At 39.6% G+C, this 17,996-nt stretch overlaps 1 protein-coding gene across 1 annotated transcript in view; it reads right to left on the reverse strand.

Annotated features, from left to right (window-relative positions):
• Positions 1–17,996, reverse strand: part of Mdn1 (midasin AAA ATPase 1) — a 128,743-nt gene that overhangs the window by 93,560 nt on the left and 17,187 nt on the right. The window contains exons 11-19 of the mRNA XM_031366448.1: positions 17,253–17,334; positions 15,487–15,582; positions 13,518–13,630; positions 12,303–12,451; positions 10,690–10,750; positions 5,828–6,039; positions 4,689–4,792; positions 3,650–3,794; positions 2,823–2,919 (exon numbers count right to left, since the gene is read on the reverse strand). Of these exons, the coding sequence (XP_031222308.1) occupies positions 2,823–2,919; positions 3,650–3,794; positions 4,689–4,792; positions 5,828–6,039; positions 10,690–10,750; positions 12,303–12,451; positions 13,518–13,630; positions 15,487–15,582; positions 17,253–17,334 (1,059 nt within the window). The remainder of the gene's footprint in view (positions 1–2,822; positions 2,920–3,649; positions 3,795–4,688; positions 4,793–5,827; positions 6,040–10,689; positions 10,751–12,302; positions 12,452–13,517; positions 13,631–15,486; positions 15,583–17,252; positions 17,335–17,996) is intronic.

The following is a 17,996-nucleotide window of genomic DNA, read 5'->3' on the forward strand; positions in this document are numbered from 1 at the left end:
AGCCCTGGCTGTCCTGGAACCCACTCTGTAGACCAGGCTGGCCTCGAACTCAGAGATCCGCCTGCCTCCGCCTCCCAAGTGCTGGGATTAAAGGCGTGTGCCACCACCGCCCGGCTCAGTAGCAGAATTCTAGTCATGAAGTACCAATGAAAATAATTTTATGGTTGGGGTCATCACAACATGGGGAACTGTATTAAAGGGTCCTAGCATTAGGGAAGCTAGAGAATCACTGCTCTAGGGTCTATCCTGGTGAGTCTTCTTTGCAGACAACCTGTAGGCTTCTCCCAGGCTTCTTCCCATATCACATCTAACCTATACACCCAGCCAAACCTAACCCTTACTACAGGACTGGACCAAGAAGCACACCCTGTATACCAGCCTAGTCCTCTAGTCTCACCTGACATCATTCTTCCCAAGTCATTTGTGAGCTCTAGGCCCAACCCACCCATACATTCTCTCTTCTGTCTATATCAGACACAGAACTAACAACATGTCTAGATCTCACCACAAAAATAACAACATAAGAAATCAAGGCAGTATCTTGGTTGCAAACCTACCAGTCCTATATAGATGAACCAAAGGACACAGAATTTAAATGAAGAATCATAAATTTGATCAAAGAATTCAAGGAGTTTAAAGAAAAGAGAAAGAACAGAAGGAGGAAGAAGTCCTGAGTGACACCACAGGAACAGAAACATAAGGCCAATGGGAATGATGAAGACAATATAGAACCTGAGAACAAAATTCAATCATGAGATGTAAATACCGAGGAGGAACTGAAAACAAAACAAAACACCCCCCACCACAATACGCTCGCTAGAAAGCCCCCTCAAAAAAGTGTTACAAGTAGAATCAAGCAGATGACTTATTAGGATTCAAAGACGAGGGATGTGGAATATTTTTAGGAACACAGGAAAGCAATACACAGGAAATGTGGAACACCATGAAAAAAAAAAACAAACCTTCAAATTACGACACAGATGAGAAAAAAAAATCACAATCAATGGCATATCATATTTTCAACAAGGTAATAAAAGAAAATGTACCTAACCTGAAGATACAACTATACAAATACACAAAGCATACAGAATATCAAATGGAAAAGACAGGAAATAAAATCCCCATAGCATATAATAGTTAAAACATTAAGCATATAAAACAAAGAAACAGTATGGAAAGCTTCAAGAGAAAAAGAAAACCCATCAAAACAACAGCTGATTTCTCCTTGGAAACTGAACAGTCTGGAGCAATGCACTTCAAGTCATAACAGACGATGCTGCCAACCCAGAGAAACACACCAAGCAAAAACGCCTGCCATAATCGAAAGAGAAAGAATATTTTTCTACGATATAAACACTTACATCCCCAACCTAAACCCAAGGAGAATACAGGAAGCAGTACTTGGGCTGCTGACAGGAAGGAGCATGGGGAGAGCACAGGTGAGCTGAGTAGAGGCTGCTGTAAGCTTAGAGTACAGACCACCACCACCACCACTGACACGATAGCGACGACTTACACACGGATTTCAACACTAACTTCAATGGCCTCAATTCTCCAATCAAGACATGTAGGCTGACTGAATGGATCTAAAAAGAGTACTTGTCTATCGGCTGTCCATAAGAAGCACATCTTAAAGAGTAAAATACAGACAAAAGTGTTCCAACCAAATGGGACCATAATCAAGCAAGCAAAACTATTCTGACACCTGCCTGATAAAATAGAATCCAACAAACTAAAATGAACCAGCAGCGATAAAGAGGGACATTTCATTCTAATTAAGGCAACAAGTAACTAAGAATATATTACTATCATATTGTAAACGTAAGTACCAAACACCAGGGTGCTCAATTTGATTTAAAAAAACAAAACAAAACAAATCAAACCCCTATTTCTGGACTTAAAGATAAAAATAGGTGGATCTTTTGATTTCAAGGACAGCTTGGTCTATATAGCAAGTTCCAATATAGCCAGGGTTATACAGTGAGCTCTTGTCTCAAGATAAACAACAATAATACCCCCCACACACCCATACACCTACTCTCTCTTCACACATAATAAAAACTAAAATGGTACAGGAAAATAAAAGATACCTTAATATAATTTCTAAAAAATATCTGTAATATTTCCATCATTTTTTAATAATGTAAACAGTAGACTGAATAGCCTTCCTAAAAAAATTACTTTTGTGGAGTGTACGTAACATGTGGACAATGATGTCACACAGTCATATTCCTGCTATAGAGTCAGGGGATAGCTTGCAGGAGTTAGGTTTCTCCTTCCAACATGTAATTTTTAGGGACTGAACTCAGGTTCTCATGCTTGGCAACAAGTGCTTTTACTCTCGAAGCCATTTTGCTGGCCTGGCCCCTAATTGACTTTAGTGACTCTTTCCAAACTTGAAACAAGTGAGTTGTTAAATATTACTACTGACACTAAATCTTATTCCTCAGTATTTATGTATGTGTGTGTGTGTGTGTGTGTGTGTGTGTGTGTGTAAAAAATGCCAAAACTAAGCACTTAACTACAAATGAATTTTCCTTAGTAGTAAAAGAAGTACTGTGTTTATCAGAGCCTACTAAGTATCACAGTGACCACCATGTAACTATGTACACAACCTAGGATCAAATCACAGAACAAGCATAAACAATAAACAATAGAGAATGGTTCTCCAGTGCTCTAGACTTTCTTCTATGCCTACAGTCTATAAAAAACAGAAATAACAAGGAAACCAGATTCCTCTATCAGATCTCAATAAATTTCAACCACTCTGAAATTTGGTTAGGTTGATATTACCAATAAAGAAAAGAAAACAAAGTTCTTACCTGTTTCTTATTCCTGGTGGAAGATTTCTTTTGCCCACATCAGTAGCTGGATTCATACATGCAAATAAACGAAAATCAGGGTGCCGAACCAGTGGCTCTGTTAAGAGAAAATTAGAAAACTTAAACAACTTTTAGCAATTAAGTGATCTGCTAGAGCACCCCAGGGAAAGACAATTTAAACTCACAGAGCACAAGGACCCGTTCCATCACTCATGCCTTTTCTGAAGCCTCAAGTGGATCACTTTTCAGACACACACAGACAGACAGCAAATACACGCACTCACACAGAGACACACACAATCTTTCTCACAGCTTAACTTCATGCTGACATTCAAGTCTTTTTGGTGTGTTTGTTCATTTTTAATTCTTTTTTTTTTAAATTAATTTATTATTTATTTATTATATAAGTACACTGTTGCTGTCTTCAGACACACCAGAAGAGGGCATCAGATCTCATTACCGGTGGTTGTGAGCCACCATGTGGTTGCTGGGATTTGAACCCATAACCTTTGGAAGAGCAATCGGTGCTCTTACCCGCTGAGCCATCTCACCAGCCCCTTAATGATTCTTTTTATGACCTAAGACCTAAATCGTATTTATTTGAACATGTCTGCATACTTACAACTTAAATGCCTTAACAAATTACGTTATGCTTCTTTACAGTCCCCATAGCTCCTAGTTAAATTTCAATATACTTCCCCAAGAACTTATTACCTAAATAATAAATCCCACTGGAATACCCATGCAGTATGTCTAGCTAAAAGAATCCCACCTTTAACTGACCAAGACTTAGTGACAAGTCAAACCCCAAGGAAATTAAATGCTACCTGTGTCTCCTCGATCAAGCAAAACCAGAGAGCCAGAAGATCCTTCAAGTAAGCCACTCAGACATTCCAGGGTTTCAGGAGCAGCCAGGTTAATCTCATCCAGTAAGATCCATTCTCCTTTCTTTATAGCCTGAGCTAAGGTACCCTGGAAGATAACATATTAAAGACTGTATTTCCAAAAAAGGCTCCGTTAGCAAAAGCAGTTACACAAGTAAGGTTAAGAACAGAGGCAAGGGCCATACTGTTCCCACAGTAAACCAAAACTTTAAGTGACAAATGACTACAGACAGCTGGCAGTGTTAGGGCACGTAAACTCTGTAAATGTTCAAAATGGTCAAGAAAGTATATTTGCGCCTACAAGGTCATATGATGTAAACAAGAGTTATATGGATAGATGAACAAATAAACATACAACAAATTCAGATGATGGAAAATATCCAATTAGCTAAAACCACCCAAGGTAGGGTGGGGGTGGGGACACCCCTTTGATCCCAGATCTGAGTTTCAGGCCATCTAAGGGTACACAGTGAGCCCCCGTCAAAAACATACAAACAAAAAAGCACCCCTCCCAAAAAAAATCATACCAAGACCCCAAAATTTTCAAATCAATATACTATTCATAGCCTATGACAGTATTTAAGAATATCATAGTGAATCTCTACTCAGCACTACATCACTGATGCTAAATTTAATCAAGATGGTACTGCCCACAGCAATAGTAGTGGGTCATGGCCTGAAATCAAGCTAAGCACTGATTGGATCACATGCAATTCACACCCAAATGCAGATGTTCACAAGGAAAACTATGCTGGAGCCTGTACTTGGTCCACTATACAAAGGAGAAGTAACAGTACACTATCCTCAGTGCATTTCCCTGGTGCTCACTAAACCCTTACACACTGCTCCCCATCTTCTCCTTAGAGTGTTGTTTATTAAGTATTAAACAGCAGGCAAAACACAAAGACAATAAAAAAATAACCCTCCACTGACTGTTCTCCATCAAATCAACACCCAATAACCTAAATTATAAATAAAATACCTCCACAAACGCAAACAAAAGGGCATTTTCAGTCATTTTCATTTGTTGCTGGGCGTGGTTGAGTCTAAGGCCAAATGCTTCCCATTTCTCCTTTAGAAGTAGACCTAGGAAAGAGTAAAGATATGACTTTGCATTTGAAGTGGAATGGTTTCTATCTGAAATGTTCCCCATAGGCACATGTTTTGAATGCAAGTTCCCTGTGTAGAGGAACTTTTTTAAAATTTAGTTTTGTTTTTCTTAATATTGTGTGTATTAAGGTGGGCGCCCAGAGACCAGAAATGTCAGAATCCCCTAGAGTTGTTCTTTACAGATGACAAGATACCTCAGTGAATAAAGGTCATCAAGCCTGACAACCTGGGTTCCACAGGTACAAAGAAAGAACTGACTCCCAGCTGCTCTCTGCTCTCAGGATTTCTGATAGGACCAATTATCATTGTATATTCATATTGCATAACAGATGAGACTGCTCCTGCTTGCTGCCACAACTCCTCATCATGATAGACTAAAATTAATTTTAAAGTACAAGCTAAATAAATCTTCCTTAGAGTTGTCACATATTTTGTTTAAGTGATGCAAAGTTTGTAAATATGCTGCATATGGACACAGTACAACTCTCAAATAAGACCTTAAGACTTGTGAAACTTAATCCCCAGCACTTGGGAGGCAGAGGCAGGTGGATTTCTGTGTTCGAGGCCAGCCTGATCTACAGAGTGAGTTCTAGGACAGCCAGGGCTACACAGAGAAACCCTGTCTTGAAAAACCAAAAAGACTTGTGAAACAAGAGTGTTATGCATCACAGACAAAAGTGTTAAGGACTGAATCCAAACCCCTATATAATGCTAACTATGTGCCAGTCACCATTAGCTCACATGTACACATGCTGTCGCTCATATTATTACCATTTCCTAGGTGAGGAAGCAAAGTGAAGGTAACTATGCTATCAAACATTGTTTACTGTGGAAGCCAGCTGCTTCTGGGAATATGTCATGCTAATTACTAGGCAGTACACCAGCATCATCCAAATGAACCATGTCTACAAGCACAGCAGCAGGAACACTTCAAACCTAGTCACCTTTGCCTGAAGTTCAACTTTTCACTTAATATTTAACCAACCCATCTCATGTCTTTCCCATTCTTACCCGGCTGGCTCTCCTTCCCTTCTTTGGTAACAGCTGACTTCTGTACGTGTTGCATTAGTTTGAGGAGATCATGCCATCGTTTCTGCCTGTAGCAGGTCTGAATGTGTCCCAAAAAGGTAAAGTTTTGTTTTTTGGAAAACGTCTGGACAAATAGTTCCTCAAATGTCTCTCGTAAGGGCAACCAAATAAGCTTATGGTCCACTGGTTTGAACCTAGAGGTGGGCGAGAAGATAATTTTATAAATTCTTGAAGTGAAAAGTAGGAAACACAATGCAAACTAATCACAGGAAGAGCTATGGCTAACAGCACAGAAGACCTCATCAGTGTCCAGCTGGGACCAACTTTCACACTTCAGGTGTGGAACATATTTATGATGAAGAGTAAACATTTTAAGCACTAAGAAATTTCTAATGGCCAGCATAAGATAATGCCATGTATTTTACTATCACTCACATTTAGATAAACACATATGGAATAAACCATGTTTCAAGATGTTTCTATGGATGGAAGACGGAGCCCTGGTGGCTCAGGGACAAGCTGCTCTCAGCTTTGATCAGAGAAGCACTTCACAGAGAATGGTAAGTAAAAGAAAGGAACTAAGCTTTGGGTCACTAACACATTAACAACTATTTTCTAACCTCATTTATTCAATAAAAATGCATGGAGCATCTTTCATTTGTTAAGCTGTGAATCAGCAACACCCACAAGGTCCTGGCCTTATGCAGTTTATAACCTACTCAGAGAGATAACAGAAAACATCTCTCTAGACCATCAGACAGTGCTTTAAGGTACTAGCTGTGCTAAAGGTTCAGCAATAGGGGCATTGGCAATGCATACAGCAGTGACAAAGAATTCCTGAAGAAGGGACATCTGAAAGAGGCTTAAACAAGGAAGTGAACTAAGCAGGTTTCCATGAGACAAGGATGATACTACTCAAGGATAATGCATAATTCACACATAGTTGAACTTAATGGCTGAAAACAGTTGAGTCAACATAGGTTTCACATGACTAAAACAGGAAATAAGGCTGAAGCTCACTCAGCCACCAAGGAAAGTGCTGGGAGAAGTGCCAGAATTCATTATGAATGCCTTGCTGGCAAAAATATACCACATGTTCTAAGAAGATAGCAGAAAATTTGAGGAAGACAGTGATGTTATCTGCTAAGTTCATAAAGCAGCTGTTCTCAATTTGTGGGTAACATACCAGCCATTTACATTACAATTCATAACAATAATTACAATTTACAATAGAAACAAAATTATAATAATGAAGTATCAATGAAATAACTTTATGGTTGGGGGGGTCACCAAAGCATGAGAAACTGTATTAAAGGATCACAGCATTAGGAAGGGTGACACCTACTGCCCTAAAGGGACTACTGCTGTAACTATGAGATGGAAAAAGATTTAGGAAGTCAGGAGAGGCAAGGTGACAAAACCAAGCACTGGACCAGGCCAAAGAAACAAAAGGAAATCCATGCCATCTAAAGAACAGTGCCAGTCCTAAAAGCACTAGGAGCTGGCCCAGACTAAGGCAGCTCTATACTAGTCGAGAACACAGAACATCAAGACAAGACCAGCTTTCAATTCTGGACCAGCTACTGCCTCTAACAAGAGACAACTCCACTCTAGCCTTAAATTCTCTCAAGTGCACGGTGGGAATCTATGCACCAGGACCACACAGAGACTTAGTCACGGCAATTATTACTAAGAACTGCCTCTGTCTAAAGAAGCTATAAAAGATTAGTTCAGTATTTCAAATGAGACCACTTCCTGTAAAAGAAAACTTGGCTTATCAAAGGCTGAGCTTAGTAACAGAAGCTCACTTAAGGCAATGCAGACATCAACCGATAAAGGAAAGAAAACACATGACATGTGTAGCTCAAGGATACTTATTACCCATGAGCCTGAAGATAACCTTCACTCCACTCCCAAAAATAAACAAAAGAAAAACCATATATGCATCTTAGAAAAGAGAAACAATTCAATCAATGCAGCACAGATACTCAAGGGAGGAATGCAGAAACAGACCTACAGGCACCTTTAAAGCAAAGTGCTCAACGTGCCTTTTGAAATGGCATCAGGAGCAACTTCAGAATTTTCTGCCTAACAAAATATGGGTCCAAAGCATCTGCCACCACTAAGGATACCAGCTACCTATGACATACGCTGGGGCTATATTTAAGAACTCATCTTAAAATGACTACAACAAAGGAAAAGGACTTTGCACACTGATACATGAAACAACGGAAAAATAAGACAGAAAACAGCCCGTGCTAAATGATGAAAATGAACGATGCAGAAAGAAGACTACATCTTCACTCAGGGTTGGCTAAGTAAGCTCACATCCATTCATCCCTTTGCAGTGTTACTTCTTCTAAGAATGGCCTGAGCATGGCAAGGAAGTTAAGAGTGACCATTTTATCTATGTTTAATTTTCTTCAGTCTTTTTCTTCTCTTCATTCTCAATTTCTCCAATGAGAAACTTTCCTTCCTCCCTTACTGGAATTATAAATGATTTTCAAGTCTCATGATAAATGGTCACATGCTCTGTGCTTTACTGCTTTGTGCTAGTCACTTCCCTCCTGGGGGGGCACCATCTGCTCCAGCTACACTCCTGTCCTCCTTTCATGGTGTCCTTATGTTCTCCTCATCCTCATCCTCCTGAAAACCTCCCAAGTAATATAAAGTGTTTTCATTCCTCCCAAGTAATATAAAGTGTGTGCGTGTATGTGTGTGTTGCCTACCAGAAGCCCAATGTAAATAAGATAAAACTCAAATGAACGTGAAATGAGAGAGTAGGGGGGTATACACAGCTATAGACTGCTTGCCCAACATCAACAGAGCCCAGAGTCTGCTTTCTAAGAAGGGATTAGATGACATTATTTAAAATTAATAAAAAACAACAAAAAAAAAAAACCACAAAGGCATAGATAGGGCATGGTGGCACAGGCCCATAATGCCAGCATTTAGGAAGTGGAAGCAGGAGAATCCAGTGTTAAAGCCAACCAGAGCTACACACTGAAACTTTCTCTAAACAAACAAAATCACCACCAACAAAAACCTATCAAACAGAAGAATCAGAGCAACGACTACTAGCTGGGAAACAAAGTAGACTTAAAGAGAAAAGAAAATTTAAAAACAAAAACAAGACACACAAAACAAAGGAAAGGAAGGGAAAAAAAAATCCAATTTGGGAGGGAAGGAATGGGAAGTAGTTAGATGGGAGGAGCTAGGAGGTCATGATACAAAATACACTGCATGGGATTCTCAAAGAATAAAAATATTGTTTAGGAAAAAAAACACCCAAAGTGCATTGGAATGATACACATGAACAAAGACTAACAATCAGAAAGCAATCTCAGTATAAGTCTGGAAAGCTTTTAAGTTCTTCATTTGAAGTGCCTTTACTGAAATAAATTTCTTTTACAATGATTTGTAAACCACTTAGGTCTACTTACACTTTTAATATTGGTTATATTTAAATATATTCAATGTGAGTTATAAAACATGAAACTAATTATACAACGTAGGAAAAGGACATTACCATATCTCCCTGAGTATTACCCAATTTTGTTTATATATGGCCTTCTCATTTTACGCACAATGATTCTTAAGTAGTCTGTATTAAAAGACCTGATTTATACCATTTTCTGCATATTACAGAAAATGACTTATGTTTCCACCTATTAAAAAAATGTAACATTTTCCTTTGGTAATGAAGTAGTACATTAAACAGAGAAATTTAGTTTAATATGCACTGTCTCAAATTTTCTATTGCATCAGGGTACAATTATACTTCTATATGGATGTGCAATGTACAAACCCTCAGAACACTAAGGGAGAAGACATAACTAAACTGCCCTCTTTACCATGGCTGGCATAACACTGCTAACAATGATGCAAAATCAATGTCATTTGTGTTAAGAATGCTCATTAGCTATAAATTGCTGAAGACATATTCAACCAAAAACATATTTAGACATATTTTGAAAAAGTAGATAGTACTATAAACATGTCTGGTTAAAAAGAAGACCTGCAAAAAAGCAGTATATAGATCAAGGATTTAAAGCTATCTCCCTGGATCAACACAAGAATTAGGTGACACACACATCTGCTTTTTTTTTAAACTTTCTCCTTCAAGAGCATCACCTTTGAACCAGGTCAAGTAGTACCAGCTTTTAATCCTAGCAGGGGCTGGTAGCTCCCTGAGTTCAAAGCCAGCCTGGTCTACATGGTGAGTTACAGGCTAGTCAAAACTACAGAGACCCTGTTTCAGAAAACAAACAAGCAATAAGAAGGTATTTATTAAATAATTTAAATACCTCTTTGAGCACAAGGCCTTCAATTTAAGTTGTCACTTAAACTTAAGAGATAGGCAATGAGATAGCTCCGTGGGTAAGGAAGGGTGTTTGCTGCTTAATCTGACAACCTCAGCATTCAGATGGTGAGGAAAAAAATTCATGCAACTTGCCTTCATATTGTGACACACATGCATGTTCAAGCACACAGCAATAAATTAATCTAATACTGTGCAGTGCAACTTGCCCTCTGCCTTCTACATGTATGCTATAGGGCTCACATGTCCTCAAACTCATACACTAACACATTAGTCCGTTACTGTTATTAATTAGCCAGGCAGGTGAGTTGGAGGCCATCTTGGTCTATATAGTCAGCTCCGGACCAGTCTGACTACAGTGAGACCCTGACTCAGGAACAAACTGTACTGTGATGGGATAAGAGGAATAGGTCTTTGCATAACCTCGAGGCAGAATAGATTTGGCTTTTGTAAGCAAATGGCATGTCTCAACTCTAGCAGTAAACACAACATAGAATTTTAGCAGTATTTGAATCACACTTACCCTCCAAGCAAGTCTGCAGTGTCACTCTGTTGATTCATATTGACAACTCTCAAATGCTGGCCTTTAAGAAACAAAGGAAAACAATTATTCTAAATATTTACAGGAGTCAGGTTTTGGTGGTGCATGTCTTTAATCCCAGGCAGATCTCTATGAGTTACAGCCCAGCCTGGTCTGAAAAGTAAGTTCCAGAACAGACCCAGAAATACAAGCAGAACTTGTTTCAAAAAACATAAACAATGGCCGGGCGGTGGTGGCGCGCGCCTTTAATCCCAGCACTTGGGAGGCAGAGGCAGGTGGATTTCTGAGTTCAAGGCCAGCCTGGTCTACAGAGGGTCTACAGAGTGAGTTCCAGGACAGCCAGGGCTACACAGAGAAACCCTGTCTCAAAAAAACCAAAAAAAACAACAACAACAACAACAACAAAAAAAAACAACAAAAAAAAAACCCATAAACAACCAAACAAAAGCTTACTGCAAAATCACAATGTATTCCTTAAGAAGGCAGGACAAGTTTTCATGCATGTGGGTTTTTTTTTTTTGTTTTATTTGTTTGTTTGTTTGGTTTTTCAAGACAGGGTTTCTCTGTGTAGCCTTGGCTGTCCTGGAACTCACTCTGTAGACCAGGCTGGCCTTGAACTCAGAAATCCACCTGCCTCTGCCTCCCAGGTGCTGGGATTAAAGGCATGTGTCACCACTGTCCAGTCACACATGTGTTTTCTTTTGACCTTTTTTAATTTCAGGAACCTTAGAATTCCTTAACATCTAAAAATTATAACCAACAAAACAATTCTTCAGCCAGGTGGTGGCAGCGTATACCTTTAGTCCCAGAGGCAGAGGCAGGCAGGTCTCTATGAATTCAAGGCTAGTCTGGTCTACATAGTGAGTTCTAGGATAGCCAGAGCTACATGGAGAGCTTATTTTGAAAATACAGACAACAAATAAAAAGATCCTTCAATAAGTTGATGCCTACAAATTAGGACTAAATAAATAACCAGGATATATATTACTATTTGGCCATAAAAAGCAGTAAAACATTTTTAAAAGTTGTCTAATAAACTTAATTAAACACACACATAAGCAAGCCTTGCCATCTACTTGCAATGTTATCTAAGAAGGCTGAGGCAGAAGATCACCAGGTTCATAAGTAGAATGCCATCTTGGGCTAAGCTACAAGAAAAGCAAAGCAGTATGCGTGGCTTATATACAGAGCACAATTTCATTTGTTTTCAAACAATACATACATATGCCTATGTTTGTGTGTATTTAGAGACTGTAAAAAATGTAATGCCTATCTGTAACTAGTGGTTACTTCCAGAGACATTGATTATGTATGGAGGCCACTTTAAATTTAATATCCTTAGATTTTATTATTTAGAAGAAAACAACAACAACAACAAACTAAACAAAAACATTATACCTGGCATGGTGATGCATACATACAATCCAAGCACATAGGGGGTTAAGGCAAGAAGACCCCAAGTCTGAGGCAAATCCTAGGCTACAAGTCAGGGACTATGTTCACCTACTTGTTCACCCAATCCTGCCCTGATCCTCAGGTTACATGTGGGGTCTATGTCACCCCACTTGCTCACAATCCCCCCCATCCAAGGTTACCTGTGGCATGAGCCAAGTGCTGGACCGCAGAGGTTTTACCAGTTCCTGTCTCTCCTACTAACAATACAGGCTCCCCTTGACTGACGCACACTGCAAGCTGCTCAAGGAGAACAGAGGATGGGCGGGTAGCAGCAAAGGTGTACTTCTCTCTAGGAAAAGGAAAAGGTGATATAAGCTAGCTAGGCATGATGACTTGGGTAGAATGACATCAAGTTTTAGGGCATCCCAGAGAATCTAGTAATATCCGACTTCAAACTTAGTAACCAGGAATATAGCTCAGAGATAGTCTAGTGCAAAAGTCCCAGCAGAAAAATAAAAGAGGAAAACAAACATCTAGGCTTCAAGCTTTTCTTAGTGTTGGATATAAAAAACAAATCCAAAGAAGAATGAGAACATAACCCTGAGAAATTTTCTTGGTATTGTAACATACTTTTAGAACTTAAAAGCTACAAATTTCCTGTGCTCTACAAATACTGACCATCCATTCAGCTGGTCAGTGTCATATGTAAGAAGGCAACACCTGTGCTAAGGATGCAATGCTCCCAAAACATTAAGGCACAACCTGGGCAGCACACTCTTGAACAACTCACTTTATCTAGATCAGCTTCAATTCCTCATTTACACAGGGCCTGGGAAATGGCTCAGCAGTGAGAGGCACTTACTGCCCATGACAAAAGCCTGGCAACCAGAGTTGCCCTGTGGTGGTCACACTGCATGTCATGGCACACACAATCACACAGACACGTCACACAGATACGTCACACAGATACGCACGCATCTTCAAGTATTTAAAGAAGACTATAAATTATGTGTTAACGCTGTGACTGGGACTTGTCTTGAGCTAGGTGGGGAGGTAGGCAGGGGTGTGTGTTTGCGTCACTTCAATGGCTGGGGTGACTGACTGCAACTCAAACACCATAAGATGGCAAAACCACATTTCCTATACACACCATTTAGAATTTTATATGACCCTAGCCATGAAGAAATTTACACATCAGCACAGCATGATACATATTGAGCACATTTCACTGCATAAACTGCATTAAGTTAGATCAAGGACCTCTATGAATTCCAAGCTGCTAACAGCTATCAATATCTCGTTCCTAGAACCTATTTCAGAAAATTACTATTCCTCCAACATGCAGCAAACTGGAGGTCTGTCAGCCCAGGCATGCTCTGTTCAGACACAACCTGCAGCTAGTGAACTCTACTTACTTCTGAATGCGAACAACTTCACTTTGTTTCCGCAAAAGCCGCACTCGACCTACTTGGACGTCTAGCTCATTAATGACAATTTCTGGTTTATAAAATTTACAGAAAAATTCAGCCTGTGGGAAAGAAAGATTTCAATTAAATTAAAAATCTACCTCTTTTTAAACATTTCTTCAGTCGAAGTATCTAAATGAACCCTTCTTGGCACGCTTCACCATGAAAGCAGTGTCTACACCCAAGTAGTTCTTATTTTACTTTCCACATTTTTAAAATGCTTAACACTGGACACACATCCAAGGAACGGTAGCAAAGACAGCTAGCGTTAACTGTCGTCAGCCTGACTGAATTCACCATTACGCAGAGGACAAAGTCTCTGGCCATGCCTATGAAGGACTGTCATGATGCTGCTGACTGATGTGGGAAGATCCATCTTGACTCTGGGCAGGACTATTCTCTGTAGAAACAAAGCCAAGCTGAGCACCAACATTAAAGCCCTCCTTGCTTTCTCTTCCTTGACTGTGGATACAACGTGAGCAGCTCTCTCAAGCTCCCACTTTTCCCTGCGGTGATGGGGCTTTCAGTTCAAACTCTGACCAAAATAACCCTTTCCCTGTGTTGCTTTGTTAGGGGACTGTATCATAGCAACAAGAAAGAAATGATAACAGTACCCTTCACTGTCTCCTGCCTAGATAAAAATGAACACACTGACATTTACCAAGAGCTTAGAGGAAAAGAAAATGCACTCCGAACATAAAAAGTCAATTGTTCTTTAACTGTGCTTTTGGTAGCTTTGCGTTTCTAACTATAAAGTAAGACTCCATGGTCAAGCTCTAAAGAAAGAAAAGCTACAGCAGACATTCCAGAAGTCTAAAGAGTAACCATTCATCTCTTACCTTCTCACTCACAAAGAACCCAGATAAAAGCTCAGGTTTTTATTCAGCCTAGAATAAATGGGTAAAATATTTACAGGGAGCCTTCGCCTCCCAATCAGCAGAGGAAACACTGACCTACCTAAGCCAATCACAACGGTGCTTCACACCCTTTGCTTACTGTGATGAACACTTACCAGCTGTTTTCAGGATACTCCACAGTCTGAGCCCAAACCACCCCACTACTACAAAAGCTCAACAACCAACCTTACAATTACTGATTTGATATTTCAAGTAAGAATGGCTTGATTAACCCAGCCTTTCTGCAGGCTTCAATGCCACTAATACCACTGCTCAGAGGCTTTCAGCTTTAAAAACTGTACATAGATCTCCCCTCTATACATCAAATCCAGGACCTCATCAATGCTGAGCGCACATACTATCATTGGGTTGGTTGCAAGTTTAGCCCCTCACAAAACACACATCTTGATTTAAAAAGTACAAGGTAAGATATCTGCACAACCTCAGTGCTGAGCCTAATGGACCTACTTAGTACCATTCACTGAAACTATTTTCATTATTAATGAAAGACAATAAGCTGCGGTAGCAACACATGATCATGTGTTTCAGGCCAGAAAGAGCTACACAGTGAGGCACTGCATGAAAAAATAATAAACAGATAAAACTAAAACAGAAAGAAAAATCTGTACATGGAAGTACAGACTACAATGCTCCTGAGTGTGTATACTCTGAAAACAAGATGTTCACTGAAAGGCTAGAAAGCAAGGTCTATACAATACACAGACGACAGAAATACAGTCACTTTAAGAATGGTCTATCCTGCTGAGCAGTGGTAGTGGCGCACAACTTTAATCCCAGCACTTGGAAGGCAGAGGCAGGCGGATTTCTGAGTTCAAGGCCAGCCTGGTCTACAGAGTGAGTTCCAGGACAGCCAAGGCTACAGAGAAACCCTGTCTTGAAAAAACAAACAAACAAACAGGAATCTACTATCCCTAACAGGGAGTAACAGACTGTTAACATTTAAAGAGGAACGAACACCCCAGCAAAGCAGCCCAGCCTTCTTTCAACATGCAGGCACATACCTTTTTCTTAGAAATGTTCAGTTTGCTTCCAATAATTTCTGCCATTTTCAGTTTTTTAGTCTGCTCAGAAAGCATGGCAGTGAAACAGTCCATGGCCTATTAAAACAACCAAGGGAACAAGAGTAATACACTGGTCAGGAAAGATGGCTCAGTGCTTAAGAACATGTACTGATCTAGCAGAGGACCAGAATTCAGTTTCTAGCACTAATGTTAGACAGCTCTCAACTGTCTGTAACTCCAGTGCCAAAGGATCCAATGCCATCTTCTGACCTTTGTGAGCATCTACAATCATATAGAGGAACCCACAGACAGACAGATACACACACAATTAAAAATCTTTTCAGTAATCCATTAGTTAGAATAAATGATGGAGTATCATTATATTTAATTTCTCTCTGCTTCCTGACTGTAGGTACATAATTTTATTATGATGGAAGAAACCGATACAAATTCTTTCCTAATTTCAACATAAATTCTGCTTATTTACTAGTAAAGTACTTTTATAGGAATATTCACAGATGCATACATCACGACTGCCAAAAAATGAAAAGCAAAAAGCCCTATTAACAAGTTAATGAAAAATGCAATACAATGATTAAATATGAAAATATGCAGAAGGCAGCAGCGGGATTTAAAAGGCAATATAAATGGTATGATCCTCCTTATGTCAAGTCTAGGATAGCAAGTGGAAAGACACGTAAAGAAGGTTGGATTAGCCCTCTCTAGAGTGTTAAAAAATAGGAAATAGAGGTTAAAAACTAACTAGAGGGTAAAATTTTACAGTGGGTTATATGTTAGTAAATTGTTTTTGCATTCTGTTTTTTATTGGGGCAGTTAAGAGCACTTAGTATTCTTGCAGAGAACCCAGTACACACATAGTGGCTCACAATTGACTATAACTCTAATTCTAAGGGATCTGATGCCTTCTTTTGACTTCCACAGGCATCAGGCATGCATGTAGCAGAGACGCAGACACACACACAAAATATCCATACTCATAAATCTTCAAAATTATTTAACTTCAAACAAAACAACAACAAAACAAACCAGACAGGCTCTCTCACAGTGTGGCAAAAAAATTATGCCAAATTCCTGGGATTGGGTGCTCCTCTTGCCTGAACCTCACAAATCAATTCTAGCGCCCAGGAGGCAGTGGCAAGTGGATCTCTGATTTCAAGGCTAGTCTTGTCTACACAGACCAGAGTTCCATGGCAGCCAGGGCTACACATAGAAACCCTGTCTTGAAAAATCAAGTGAATGAATGAGGCCACAAAACATTTTAAGGTTCAAAAAACATAAGAGTATATACTTCAAAAGAGGTTGCTTTCTACTCAAAGTAACTTTAGCACATACACTGACAGAATGCAAACCAGTCAGTTGTGGCTCTCTCCCTTCAACTAGTGTTTTAGGAGCCCATTATCTTAAAGAAACCTACTTTGTTTCTAGGGAATTAGCAAAGCTCTATTCCTAAAGAGCCTCCCTTCCCCCCAGTTTCTACTTAATGCATCACATTTTGAAGCTCCCATATACTTCTCTAAAGCAAAGAGAAACAGATGAGGAGAGGTACATAAGCTGTAAGATGTGGTATACCACACCAATCCATTTTAGTCAAGCTCTCATCTCACTGTTTTACTGTAAAGCCTTACTTCTTCTAGGTAAGTTATTCATTATATCTGATTAGCTTGAAGGCAGCTTAGTTTTAAGTAGCTAGGGAAAACAGTAGCTTGAGAAGCTGGCAGCCACTGAAGACACCAAAAGCATCTTACCTCCTGAAAAACATTCAACAATGCTGTTGAAGATGTAGGGTCAAAGCCATGAGCAACTCTATTACACCAATTCAGCAGATCCCTTAAAAGCAAACAAACAAACAAAACATAGGTTGAAGAGATGACAGTCTATTTAGCACTTTTAAATCTAACATTATGTGATGACTAAAGTCTCCCCCATTTTTCAACCAATGTGAAGGAAAAAGTACTATAGATTAAGTCCTTAAACATACCTGTTTCTCCCTGACCTACACCAGAAAGGTAAGAAGAAAGGAAAGAGACTAAATACTACCCAATCCAGGGAACCCACTCATTCCTAATCCCCACCAAGAATGGGAAAGCTGAGGAGGCATAGAACTCATTAATATGGAACAAATCCAGAAAGGTTTTAAGACTTTTTAAGAAAGACCAGCTATGGCAACACACATTTGTAATTCCAACATTTGGGAGGTAGCAGCAGTCTGTGTTGGGTTAGAGGCAAGCCTAGTTGATATAGAGTTCTAAGACAGTGGGGGATACACAGAGAGAACCTGTCTTAATCCCCACACCCACCACATAAAAAATACAAATGAGCCAGGCAGTGGTGACACATGCTTTTAATCCCAGCACTTGGGAGATAGAGACAGGTGATTTCTGAGTTCGAGGCCAGCCTGGTCTACAGAGTGAGTTGTAGGACAGCCAGGGCTACACAGAGAAACCCTGTCTTGAAACACCCCCCTCCCCAAAAAACAAACAAACGAGCAA

This window comes from Mastomys coucha, unplaced genomic scaffold (assembly GCF_008632895.1).
Source record: "Mastomys coucha isolate ucsf_1 unplaced genomic scaffold, UCSF_Mcou_1 pScaffold14, whole genome shotgun sequence".
Classification (NCBI taxonomy): Eukaryota; Metazoa; Chordata; class Mammalia; order Rodentia; family Muridae; genus Mastomys; species Mastomys coucha.